The following is a 14,094-nucleotide window of genomic DNA, read 5'->3' on the forward strand; positions in this document are numbered from 1 at the left end:
TTCCCAACAGTTCAAGTGTTATCAAAATAAGCAAAGAGGCAATTAGGTTTACTGGATGAGTTAGTTCGATTGGTTGTATTTTCTTGTAACTTTCACCCAAGATATTTGCTATGACATGATCATGTTGTTAATCATACTACTAATAAATAAATAAATAAATATCGGATTTGAAAAAAAAAATCAGACTTTAAAGACTCTAGATATTACTTATGTTTTATTTATAAAAAATATGTATTCCAAACATTAAGCAAAAAACGTTACATTTTAACTCATTTTCATGGTTTCATGGGAGCAGTTACTTTATAGCATACATAAGCCGTTTTCATTACATTCGTGTCAAATTCGACGTTTGAGATGCAAAAAAATAATAGTATACTATAAGTACAGAACAAATGAGTAAACATAATTCGAATAATCTTTTGATTTTGAGGACTGAAATTAATTAATCATCAGTGTCGTGTCTCATGTTATATACACATCCACACTAAATTCTTCATCTTAATTCTTCTTTAGTAATTTTTATTTTTGATAAATTATAACATTTCTTGACTTATTACCCACATTGTAAAATTATGTTTTCCCTTCATGACTGAATGCCATTTTTGTATTGCTATTCATCCAAAAACATACCTTTTTTTTCTTTAAGTTGGTGTTGGTACATGTATAGAAACTAGTAATGGTCTGATATTCATTACCACTCTCTCATACTCTCAAAATAATTGCATAGCTAAAATACTTTAAAGAAGCACCATGCAGAGATTTTTAACAGTGCAAAGAAAAAAAATACTTTTAATGAAATGGTATTTTTAATTTATTCTTTTTGAGTTTTAACTTTAGCACAATAAATAAAGTGAAAAAAAAATTTTTTTTTAACAGTCTTTGAAAACGGACAACAGTTTAAAACTTGATATACATCTCTTTTTAATTTTGAATTGCAGAAGCATTTTGTATGACAAACTATCATACGCAGGGAAAAAAAAACTAAAAAAAACCTGGGCATGAGTATCGATCGCACAGAGAAAACCTCTTCAGCTTAAGGAATCGACAAATTCATGTAACAAAATGACAGCATCATGTTTTAAAACAACTGCAGATACCAGTCAAATTCAATCGACAACACACACACACACACACACACAAAAGTATCACGGCAAGAGGTGTTTCCTAATGCTGTTAACTAGTGAACGATGCATTTCTGAAAAAGAACGAACACGAAATGAATTTTCGGAAGTAGTGTCTGTTGAGAAACATTTAGCAAAACTTCTCATTCTTCGAAACAAAAATTCCCCCCCCCTCCAACCGCCCCCCGGCGTTACTCAAATTTTCAGGGAGTATTTTGGTGGTCTTTCTTCTCTCTTTTTTTAAGGACTCTTTCTAGGGATAATCAGTAATATTTAACGGGATGTGCCAACACTCTTGTGGGGGGGGGGGAGGTCTCTCCTACTATTTTTTAACATGCAAAAAATATGACTTCTCGTTTGGACATTTTCTGTAACAAAAAAAATGGCTTTATTTACTTCTCAATGATTTTTTATCCCCTTAAAAAGTCCACACCAAATCTTAATTTCTTTGATATTATGGAGGCTAAATCGGCGCCCTTCAACTCAACCTTCCCGCGCCCTGTTGACCACCCAGTCCGGCCCTGCTTAAGAGGTATCTAAATCGTAAGGTATGGATGACCTACTGAAGTCATCCAAACCTTGCGATTTTTCAGCATAATTTACAGGAAGGTTTTTTGCAGTTTTGAAGCATCTTGGCTTAGAGATTTTCCAATCATTATAATTTTCGTTTCTCTGCATTCGCCGTCGTAGTAGTCTGTGCCGTAAGTCAAGTGCCCTGCCTTATGTCAATGTTTTTCCGAGAGCCTCCCATCTGGTTAGTCACTGCTAGAGTCCCTATATGAAAACGTAGTTTTCAGAGTTGCGACAACAGCTACGCTCGGAAAGCGCAACCGGTTACAGGAGAAAGATAGGGTTGCCGCCGAGCTGCAAGATTGGCTCCTTGTTCGCTTTCGAGTTTCATTACAAAAAAATAGTCACAAGCGGGAGCGGGAAGAGTGGCTGAACCGGGTTCTGAAGTATGTAAGCACGCGGATTCGAAAATGCATGCTGTCAATAAATGAAACGCCCGATTTTGATTCAAACATTAGAAAAAGACAAAATGGTCCTGTGTTAGCAGAATTAAAAGCAGATTTTTTCTTTAAGCTTATTCTCTTTAATACGATTAATTTTAAATTAATCAAAAGATTCTGAGACAACGAAAATTATATTATAGTTTGAATTGATTCAAAATGAATGAAGGAATAAAAAATGATTTAGAAAATGAAAATAAATAAATAAGCAACAAATAACGAACATAAAAAATTGCTTGTTTTTGCTACATTAATTAAGTTTTATAAAGATTTTTGAACATAGAAATATTTCTTGAATTGATATCAAAAGCATTGCTTATTTATTTTTTTTTCTATAAAAGGAAAAAAAATACAATTTTCTGATTTAAATGGAAAAGTTTAGCATTAGCTTAAAAATTCCGAAAGGAAATATATGTCTGGGATGTCCACCTACGGGGGGGGGCACCCATGTATATGCAAAGGAAAGTTTGAAAGAGTAATACTAGAAATATGCAGAAGCTTAAAACAAGGTGTCCTATCCAGGCCCGTATCTATACATTTTGGGTCTCCCTGCAGCAGAATCTGTATGCAGCTCCCCCCCCCCCCCCCCCAAAGGCCATCAGTGTATTATTTGTAACATTAAATAAGTCTTAGTGCTAGGTTTTTTTCAATTTTTTTTCTTCAATATCATAGGCCGTTGGACCCCTTAAGACCTGTGACACCCCACACTGTGGGGATCCTATCTCGCTCCCCCCCCACTCCAAAAAAAATTAAGAACCTCTGAATATTTCAATGGTTTAGTGGGCACACCTAGTTAATAGATTAATTTGTATTTAGTTGAAAACGAAATTATATTAATCAGAGGTCATTTTTATTTGAAACTAGATGCAGATAGAAATATTCAGAAATGAATTGGGAAGTTAAGGGAAGGGGGCGTGTATTTTGACATATATTTTTTTAACATTTGTATATGCATAAGAAACAGATGTCTCCATTGTTTTATAATTATTTCTTGAAAGTACACTATCTATTATTTAAAATTTTCAACAACATTTTTATACCAAAACAATACTAGAATGAAAGGTAGTTAGGTAGTAGACATTTTTTTAATGAAACAAAATTAAAACAATTCAGAGCACCAAAAAAGGACTTGTACTTCTTTTGAATTTTTATGAGAAAACAAAAACTAAAAATCAAAAACAATTTAGCATGAGGAAAACTCATTTATTTCATGCTAAGTTTTCAGATCAATAGCATGATCTTATAGTTGTTATATTGTTGTTGTTGTAAACAACATAGATCTCTGTTGTTCAATTTATTTTTTGGTGTTATTGTATCTATAAACTTTATTTAAAACACAAAATTTCCAGCATTTTTATCCGAAAAAGAAAACATTAGTTTAATTAAAAACTTCAGTCACTAATGGGCTAATCTTCAAAAAGTGCAACTTTGCTGTCACATGCCTTTTACAGTTAAAACTAAGGAATAGTTTATTAGTTTTTAATTTCAGCAAAAATATATCCATTTAAATCTGCCGACAGTTTTTTTTTTTTGTAATAATTTTTATTTATTTATTTATTTATTTTTGGGAGTTTGCAGCATGTGAATTCTTACCTCCATGTATTAGAATTTAATTAATTCAAAATAAATGAAGTGATAAAAAAAAAGATAAGAAAATGAAAATAAATAAATGAACGACAGATAATGCACGTTAGAAATTGCTTGTTTTTGTTTCGGAAAGGCAAGCGTTATAAAGAGTTTTAAATCTAAAAATATTTCCTGTGACCATCTAAAAAGCAATATTACTAATAAAAATGGCTTGCTATTAAAAAAATTGCATGTTTAAGTTTACCCTGTACAATTTTCTGATTTAAATGTGATTAAGTTAAACATTAAATTAAAAATCTGAAAGGTAAATATGCAAAGGAAAATTTGAAAGCTTAATACTAAAAATAGGTAGATGGTTAAAACGAGGTAACCCCCCCTCCCCCCAAAAAAAGAAAGAAAAAATACCAAGAACCTCTAAATATTTTATTGGTTCAGTAGGTAATCATGGTTAAAATATTAATTTGAATAAAATTTAAAATTATTACTTTAATTTGATGTAGATAGAAATATTCAGAAATAAATTGAGGAGTTGAGGGGGTGTAATTTTAAACATTACTTATTTTCAACTCATATGAATAAGAAACAAATGTATCTATTGTTATTTATTTATTTCTCTGCATCATACATCTATTACTTAAATTTTGAACAATATTTTCACATCAAAACAATATTACAAAGAAAAAATCATTCACAGCACCAGTAGAGGACTTGTACTTATTTTCAATTTTTGTGGAATAGCAATGTTTACATTTAATTTTGACAGATATTTCAAATACAACTTAGCATGAAGAAAACTCATTAATTCCATACTAAGTCTTCAGGTCATTACCACATAAAAATTACAACCAAAGTATCTAATGTTCAATTTATTTTTTGGTGTTGTTACATCTGTAAACTTAATTTCGAACACAGAATTTCCAACATTTTTACACGAGGAAAAAAAGAGGAAACAAAGACATTTTTCCCAACTAGGCAATCAAACTCAAATTGAGGGTACCGAAACAGGATTTGTAGTTTTTATAGATTTTGGGACACACTATTATTATCAATAACTGCTTAAGTAACAAAATAGGCAAAGATTAATCTTTGTGTTTTCTGAAATGCAACGTAACCTCAAAATATTTAGATGTTCAAAATGTAGTTATTATTACCAAATTTTTAAAAATTCCTTACTCCAAAGTATCATTTCCTAAAAATAATAATTATGGACAAAACATTAGTTTAATCAAAATTTTCAGTCACTTATAAACATAAAGAAAATAAATTTTGTTATAGGCTTTTTTCCCATCTACTCAATCAGGGAGTTTCGATTAGACAGGGCAAAATATATTGATGCTTGTAATTTATTTTCTCTTATACTATTCGTGAAGTAAATTTTTATGAAAAAAAACTCCCTTGATTGAAATAAATTGAATTTTTTGTTCAGAATTTTTCATATAGATTGCTATTCCATTCATTACCCCATATCATGGATGGATGAACATGACGTATGTTCTAATATCCTGAAAAATGCTTCCAGAACTCAGTCAGAAACAGAACAGGTGCACTGACAGTCAAAAGTGGACTAAGATAACAGTTGCTACCAATCCCTTCCAAAATTGGAGCTATTTGCAGTTATTCAAATTCTGTCCTGTAGTTTAAGTGGGGAGAAAAATCTCTTTTTGAGAGGGGGGAGGTTCTGGATAATTACAGGAACAGAATAAGCAGAAATGAACTATTTATTTAATGCTGAAATAAGGTATAACAATAAACAAACCTAAATACATCTTTCATAATTTTATGTATATCTAAATTTTTTAGTCTTGCTTTAAATACCAAAAAATTTATTATAAATCTGAATTGAAAACAATATTTTTACATGACAAACAAGCATAAACCTAAAGAAAGCACTTGATTTACAAAACAAATTCAAAACTCTAAATTTAGAGAATCAAAACAGAACACCAGCTACTATTCCAAAATCTCTGTTGCAAAAGTATTGTTTGTTTAACCTCTTTACATTTCAATATTATTATACTAATGAATGACAATAAATTTGATAATAAGTGTAACAAATCAGAAATACAGCATTGTCTGTATGAAGAAGATCAAAATTTCATTTAATTACACTACTTAGCATTTAAACACAAAATTTTTGTTGGTTTGTATGTCGTTGTTGAAAATCCAAAGACCATTTCGGCAACAAATTTCCTGAAGTTTACAACATAACAAACATGAATGGCATATTATACATGGAAATTTATTATTTTTTTTTAAACAACTTCATTAAAATTAGTTTTGATAAAGCTGTCAAGCTAAGAAAACTTCGAAAATGATTTCTGGACATCCTTGTAAACTTAATACTGGAGATCATTCTATTATACAATTTTTTAAGCAAACAGTACAATATTATCACGAGTTTTCTAGAACATCTGCATCAGGGCTACAATTCAATTAGTAGTTGAGCTTTCTTTAAGTTGCAGAATATCTGGAAGAAACTTAAAAAACATTAAGGGCAAATAAATTTTAAAGCTGAAGTAAAACTCTTCAAATGTGCTAAATCATCAGTACGGCTGATGTTTTGAATTGGCAGGAATGTTTTTTAAAGTAGTTCATAAAATTATAAATGGAAAATAAATAAACACACTTTAATTGAAATAGAGCTGTATTTCAACTACTTTGCATTAAGTGTGTTGTAAAGTTTAATTTCAAATAACAGGGTGTTCTAAAAACACATGAAAAAGTAAAACACATATTACAGGGAATATTTTAATTCATCAATCTCTTTTGACTAGCATAGATTATGTTTTTCTTTCATTTATGTACATAATATTATGTACATATTTTTTAGTGTGCATCATCTTTGCTCTTAAGAAGAGAAATCATCAGTTTATAATGACTAAAATAAGTAATGATTGTTCGTGATTCCAAATTTTATAGGAACCGTGAGAAAGCTTGCTTGTTTTTTTTTTGCATTTCACTTAGGAATATCCACAGCAAAATTGTAGGGGTAGGTGGGGTATGTTGGACAGTGGGGCACGTTGTTCAAGTCCCAATTATTTTAATAATATTAATATTTTTTATTTTATTTTCTGACCAACAAATAGCTCCTATGGTCCTACAAATCCTATCACGAAATCACATGGCACAGTTATATTGAACAAATTTTTTTCCAGAAAGTGTTATTTCAGCAGTCCTGAGTAATTTTCAGAAAACTAAAAATTAATTTTTTTAATGGTTTTAGTCAAGATTGAGGCGAAAAAAAATTAAACTCCTGTCTTAAACTTTTACGTGAATGCTACTACCTCATCAAAGAGCTTACTTGTGCTTGTGATTCAAAAAATGTGAGTGCATACTGTAGAAACTATTTATAAACTGTTCTTGTTTGGCTTTAACATATAAATTTAAGTGAAGTAAAAATATAGAGAATGCAATATAACTGATGCTTAAATTTATTCTTTAAAATAAAGCCACATTTTTCTGTAAATTCATTTATCTATACCAGATATTTCAGCTGGCCACATGAATCAGTTTTGAAAGCCATATGTTTTCAAAATTGTCCATTTTCACCATTGTCTTAGAGCATTTGAATTCCCCTTTATTTCAATGTTCTATTTCGTGACAAAAGTATTGATTTTCTAAAGCCTTTAACAAATTAAGATAATCTCTGATAAATTGAATATTTTTTATTTATACATTTATTTTTATGAGTGGTTGAAATGAACTCAGATGCAAATGAATTACCTTTTGTGTGGGTGAGGCAAAATCACGAACATGTAATAAATGAATATAAATAATGAAAGAAACATTACTTTTAAAGTGGATGCATTTATAATAATAATAATATAAGAGAAATAAACAACTCTGATTTAAGGAAGCAGTTACTAAAGACTTTATTTTGCATTGATTGAAAACATCGGATAAATATAAAAATATCTAATATATATCAAAATATCGGATATTTTCGAACCCTGATCTTTACGGATAATCTCAAAAACCCATTATGACAGCCTTTATTTTAAAATGCCACACTAGTTAAAATTTAACTCCACATTAATCGAGATAGGATTATTTAAAAATCATTTTTCCACCAAATATCGAAATTTTTACGAAATTGATGTGGGGTGAGAGCTTCATGTATTTTATTTTTCTGCTGATCTAGAAGAGTAGAATTCTTCTAAAGTTTGATTCCAAGAAACGGGTTGTGTCATAATGACACACGATAGACGCGAAACATGTTAATTGTTCATCAAACACTTTTGAATATATTGTATTTCTTATTCATTTTCTTACATAAAATTACATACATGTGTCCACTTATAATGATCATCTTCTTCCTTCTTAAGAAGAGAAATGATCTGTTTACGATAACTAAAGTAAGTAATTACAAATGTACATATTGATCTCCGCGCTGCCTAAACGTAGTACATGCAACCATACAAAATGAGAAAGAAAGCGAGAAGAGCGGAAGGTCTCACTTTCCTCCAATATCTGAAGGCAAGCAAGCCACTATTTTCCTTCTAACCGACATTGCTTATCCCCACCACTTTTCATCACACAAAAAGGTTGGATATAACTTCAAAGCCCTTGCATAAAAAGTTTCACTTAAAAAATCTTTGATTCAGCATTTTATTATAAAAGTATTGATATTTCAACTCGCAAAACTTTAAATGTACCTAATTTCTGACAAACAAGAACTTTGTGGCTGGGAGGACTTTTACAATCTCAAAAACCCATGATAACAGTCCTTACCTCAAAGGTAATTCAAAAACTTGTTAAAACTTAACTATGTATCAATCATGGCACAATTATTTAAAAATCATTTTCTCAATAAAAATAGAAATTTTTACAAACCTGAAGTGGGGTGATAGCATGCACTTGATTCTTCAGGTGATAAAGAAATAGCAGGTAAAGGAAATAACAAGGCAACCTAAAAATTAGTAAACCCTAATTAGAGCATAATAAAACGTACCAACACACTACTTGAACCGAACTTAGAACACCTCAGTTTTCTGTTTATGATGGAACACACAGCGACTGGCATGCTTGTTGAATAAAAAAGAGTAAATTACCAAAATAACCAAAACTACCTACAATTCATTAAATTTTTAATAAAATAATACGTTTTAAATTGGCTCGCTCAACCTAAAAAATTGATAAAAACTGTACGGTGTGTCAAGCAAGTGTTGTACTTCATATCCACCTCAAACGCTTTGACAAATTCATGTGGTCACATTAGTTTCATAATCGAACTGACATTATTTTAACAAATTTTAACTAATAAACATTTAACAGAATATCATAACAAAACGTTTCCATAAATCAAAATGTTTTTAAAAGATACTGCCAGCAAGCACTGAAAGTCCTATAATTTATAAGCATTTTATTTCCTTTGCATCTCCTTTCAAAAAACAAAAATTTGACACTGCAAATACTTACGTTGCATAAAGTGAAGATTGCTTGAAGGAACATGAAAAACGATACATTAGTCAATTTTTGCCTAAGAAATGATCAGGAAAAATAAAAACCTTAACATTAAAACATAAGTTAAAATGGGTTTTAATATCGTCACATTCATTTAAAATAAAAATTTCCGCAGCATAAAGCATTTATAATACAAATCACAAGTTAAGATCTCTTCACATCACAAGTGTATGTTTTGTTTACTTCCACTCGTCGCCAAGCACGAAATTGATCGCGCCAAACCGAATACAGAGATCTAGCGTTAAAAAAATTTAATTTACACAATTTAAACATTTGCCTTGTCTTAAAATGTTGTTTTTCAATAACGTTGTGATTGGAATCATCGATTTAACAGAAAAAATAACTATAAAAGACCCAAATAAAGTGTCATTATGGAATTTTAGCACACCTGAACACATGTTCTTGATATAATTACGCGATAGTTAAAGAAATAGGAATGGACTCACTCAAGTAAAGCTACACACGTATAATTTGAACATTGTAGAACAGTAATATGAGCATTAAAATCCTGGACTCACCTTTAATTTTTCAGATTCCGGGTTTTTCCACAGCACTGTCATACGCTCCATGTTAATCCTACGGGAGAAGAAGAAACCTTGCCTCAGGCGGTCTTCGACCAATAGGAAAATGACACCGCGTTGTCGCAACTCTGAAAACTACGTTTTCATATAGGGACTCTAGTCACTGCGTGTGATAGGGGGCCTTTATCAATTAACTACAGCCCTGACCTTGGAGGGACCTTTGTGGTATTGAGTAGAGAATTAATGTTAGATAGGTGACTCTGGTTTTCTTAGACATAAACTTAGTACAATGAAGTAAAGTCCTTTATTTGTGCATCACCAACGGTAGTTTTTGCCTTGTTTTCGTTTTTTTAAACATATTATAGTCTTTTAATGCGGATCCTTTACGCAAGTTCAAAATTAGCCAAAATTCTTATAAATAAATGAAATTAGTTCCGAATGTAAACATTAAAGTTTTATTTGTTCTCAAATGAGCCTAAAAGTAATAATTTGAAATACGACAATAATTTCTTATTTTCTGTGCTTTTTATTTTTTGATTGTTTTCCTCCAAGGTTTTTCATACTTCTAAACAGTTTGAAGAAAGTGGCAACACGTTTTAACGGTATAAAAAATCAAAAATCTCTTTTCAGCAAGCAGCGTTCTTGAACGAAATGGCGTCGAAAGATTCAAACGCCGATTTAAACAATGCTTATCTTAATCAACTCATGCAAGAGAAAAAATCTCTTAGTGTTCAATATGGTGAAATTCACAAGCTTGTACAAAAAGGTATGTCATGTTAAAGTTTTACTTTTTACATATTTCATTTCCAAATGTCCCTTAGTTCAATTGTAGTCTCCATCTTTCCCGCGCCGGTAATTTTTGAAAATTGCGTTGTTATCAATTTCCAGTAATTTTTTGGCCAAGTTGCTTCGTTAGTACTTTTGGAAAGTTAAGTACTTGATTTTTGGCGTGTGCCATGTTCTTATTTTTCCCAAAGATTCTCCTTTCATCTTAAATTTCGTATTGTGCAGTTTACCACATAAGCCTACTTCATGGTGCGGTGTTTATTTAACATTTACTTAACTACAAAAGATCACGGACTTGGGAGTGATTTTTTTTTTTAATTTTAAACTTCATTTTATGCCTATTAAATTTTTGCTTGTCTCATGTAGGTTTCTCATCTATTATATTAGCATCAAGGCTCCCGGCTTTCGTGCCACTTTTTTTTTTTACATGCTGGGTTGTCAACCCTTAAGTTTCGTAGTTTTTCTATGTTTTAAAGCGTGTTTTTAAATTGTAGGAATGTTAAGTGCAATGCTTTTTTTTTATTTAAAACATAGTTGTAAACAAGTTCAATTCTTTTTTGAAGTGAAGATATTTGACTTTCTGGCAAGATAATGAAATTCAGCTAAATATTTGCACTTTTTACTAGGTACTTGATTGTCAAGCTTCCCTAAAAATTTAATAAGATGTTAAAATAAAATGTTACATTACAGCGTCGAGTTCTCTAACAGCTGATACCTTGAATTATTTTCTGTAGACATGTCATAGTTTCTGTAGACATATCATCAACCCCTTTCGATTAGGGGGGTCAGGAAAGAGAATTGAGCCCGAGCTCTCAGAAATTAATCTTTACACATATGAGGGCAGAGCAATAGTTGTAATTAATAATATGCATTGGCTAGATACGGCTTTATGCGCCATTTGTAGAAATTTTAATATGTTTGCGTAATTTTTATGTGTTAAAACTAATTTCTGTTTTAGTACACTTTTTTGGCAAATGTAAGTCGCCAATTTAGAAGTTCACTCAATATCATTGAAAAAAGAGCAAACATAATTTTAAAGTTCTGGTTGATACAATATAAAACTCGGCAGAAATGCACCAGTTTGTTTTTTTTTTTTTTTTTCAGTAAATTTTGAAATTATTTGATTTTGATTTTGGTCTGATCATGACATATACTTGTGCTGAACTAAACTTTTAGGAGGTTTGCTTTCATTGATTTTTAGAAGTGTCAACTCTCAATTTTGAACGTCTCGAGTTTTGTTATACTTTGTCCCCAACTCCCTTATGAAATATCCCGAATTTTCATCTGAACAACAATTTCTCATGACAAGGATTTCCGGAAAAAATCCTATAGCAGGGAAACAAGTGATCTCAAAAAATAAAACCTCAGCATGCATTTAAAAAGCTTTCTTAGATTTTTTTTTTTAATTTCCTAAATTTTTAACTGCAGTTAGTAGGACTGCCTAATGCTCCGCAAAAGAAATCTGCACATTCCTCATCATTATAGTTTTAGAATTTTTCTGTACTATTAAGGGGAGGCCCTTTTTAAATGCTGGAAATGTGAGCTTTGTGAATGGAATGCATACCTTTGTTTCCAATCTCTCCTCTTTTTGCATTGAGAAAAATCTGCTCATTTTAAAGCACATGTCTGCAATAATTATTATTGTCTTGCACTTTTAACACTTATCTTTGATAATTTCTTGTGATGATAGAATTTGTTTGCAAGTATGTATTTAGCATGATCAGTGATTGGAAAAACTACATTTTTTTTTGTAGCGAACTACTACTACTGTAGCACAAATGTAGTTAACTACAACTACTTTTTTCAAAATGTAGCAACTACAAACTACTTTTGAAATGTAGTCACTACTTCGCTACTTTTTAAAAAATAAATAACATACACATACACACCGTTTGAGGATTGAATGAAAAAATTAAAAAATTGTTCGGATTGATATATTGGCTCATTTGAGCATGGAATATTGCTATAAATTTTTCTTTCCTTTACTGAAACGATTCGCCAATCCGAACATTTTTTACCATTTGCACGAATTTTCCCTGCAAGAAAGAATTTAAAAGTGAAAGGAATTCAACCTTCAAATTTTTAATCCTTTCCCGACAGTACATAGTATTTCATTCAAGAGGTGTAACTCGGCTACTTGAAATTGAGATAAATCCAGTCATAATTTTATTTAAATTTTACATAGACATACATATCCATAAAATTGATTTAGATGATGAAAAGCATCTTTTAAACAAAAAAAATTTTAATTTTCATTATATGAGTTAATTTTAAATGAACTTATATTTCATAGTGATTAATTGCTTTTGAGCTACAAGCTAGGGTTCCAGACCTGGACACCATCGCTTTTCTTACGCCCCCCATTATAAAATGAAATAAAAGCATATTTCAATTTTAACAAATAACCTCAAACTCGCAACATTTAATAATTGACTTTTAATATGTTAATATATCAACACTATCGGTGAAAAAGGGAAAATATCCCAAACGGTACTATTAATTATCCGAAACATGAAACATAACTAAAAATGTTTACTTTACTTCAATTTTTAACAACAGTGAACTCTGGCTACAACGCAATTCGACTAACGCGAAATGTCTACATAGCGAGTTTTACTCAAGAAACACATTTTGCAGCTGATGCGAATTCCTCACCTACAACACGAAAATTTTTGGAGCGGAAGTGCAGGGCTTATATCTCCTTTCTTGGGCACTAAATATTAGTTTCGTGAATGGAATTCCCCTGTAGCATCACTGAAAGCCAAAATTCCCCGCTCCGCATTTTTTCGTTCTAAATATGAAGTTGATGAAATATAATTTCAGATAAGCGGGCTGTTTGTCTAAAGTTTGAAACGCATCTCTCGCGTAAGTTGAGGTTTGACTGCATGTGCAAATGGCATTGATACTGAAAGCTTTTTGCTTAACGTGCAAAGTTAGCCATGAAAAGGAAAAAATTAGTTTCTTTCTAAGCCATGCTCTATTAAAGGCAAATATTGGGAAAATGTGAAAGTTTCTATGTCAAACAAACTAATGGCGTCAAACAGATATAACGTTTGGCATCAAAATAATATGTCAGAGATCAGCTCGTATTTTTCAGTCTTACGAATCTGGTGAAAATTTTACTCGCGTAAGACTTGCACTAGTCAGATTCGTTTGAAAACGCGTTTTTTTTTTCTTTTTTTGAAACTTGATTCAAAAGAAGTTTCCAGAAATCGCTACAAACTACTTTTTTTCCGTAGCGAACTACTCATTTCTCTACTTTTTTAAAAAGTAGTGTGCAACACTACAAACTACTAAAAAATGTAGCTACTTGTAGCACGTTACTTCCAACCACTGAGCATGATATATATTTTTATGTGTTGCATATATTTTGTAACAAATGAGGAAATTATAGTAAATCTTAAAAAAAGCCCTTGTACATAGTGATATATCGCAACATCATGATAAATGGTTGATTATAAATGACTAGAAATTCCTTCATCATTCTCCCCCCTCCCCTATTCACTTGTTAATACAGTGAAATCCTGTTATGATGAATTAAAGGGCCCTGAAATTTTGTTTGCTTTAATGGAATTCAAGCAGTGTAAATTACAATTGCATTGGATT

General features: G+C 30.9%; 1 protein-coding gene across 2 annotated transcripts in view; it reads left to right on the top strand.

The window, feature by feature from the left end:
- The first annotated feature begins 10,309 nt into the window (after window positions 1-10,309).
- The window catches only part of LOC129216097 (KH domain-containing, RNA-binding, signal transduction-associated protein 1-like), a 42,654-nt gene continuing 38,869 nt past the window's right edge, over window positions 10,310-14,094 (top strand). For both annotated transcript variants that reach the window (XM_054850249.1, XM_054850250.1), the window contains exon 1: window positions 10,310-10,468. In XM_054850249.1, coding sequence (XP_054706224.1) covers window positions 10,354-10,468 — 115 coding nt within the window. In that variant the 5' untranslated portion in view covers window positions 10,310-10,353. The remainder of the gene's footprint in view (window positions 10,469-14,094) is intronic.

Source organism: Uloborus diversus, chromosome 2 (assembly GCF_026930045.1).
Source record: "Uloborus diversus isolate 005 chromosome 2, Udiv.v.3.1, whole genome shotgun sequence".
NCBI classification, from domain to species: Eukaryota; Metazoa; Arthropoda; class Arachnida; order Araneae; family Uloboridae; genus Uloborus; species Uloborus diversus.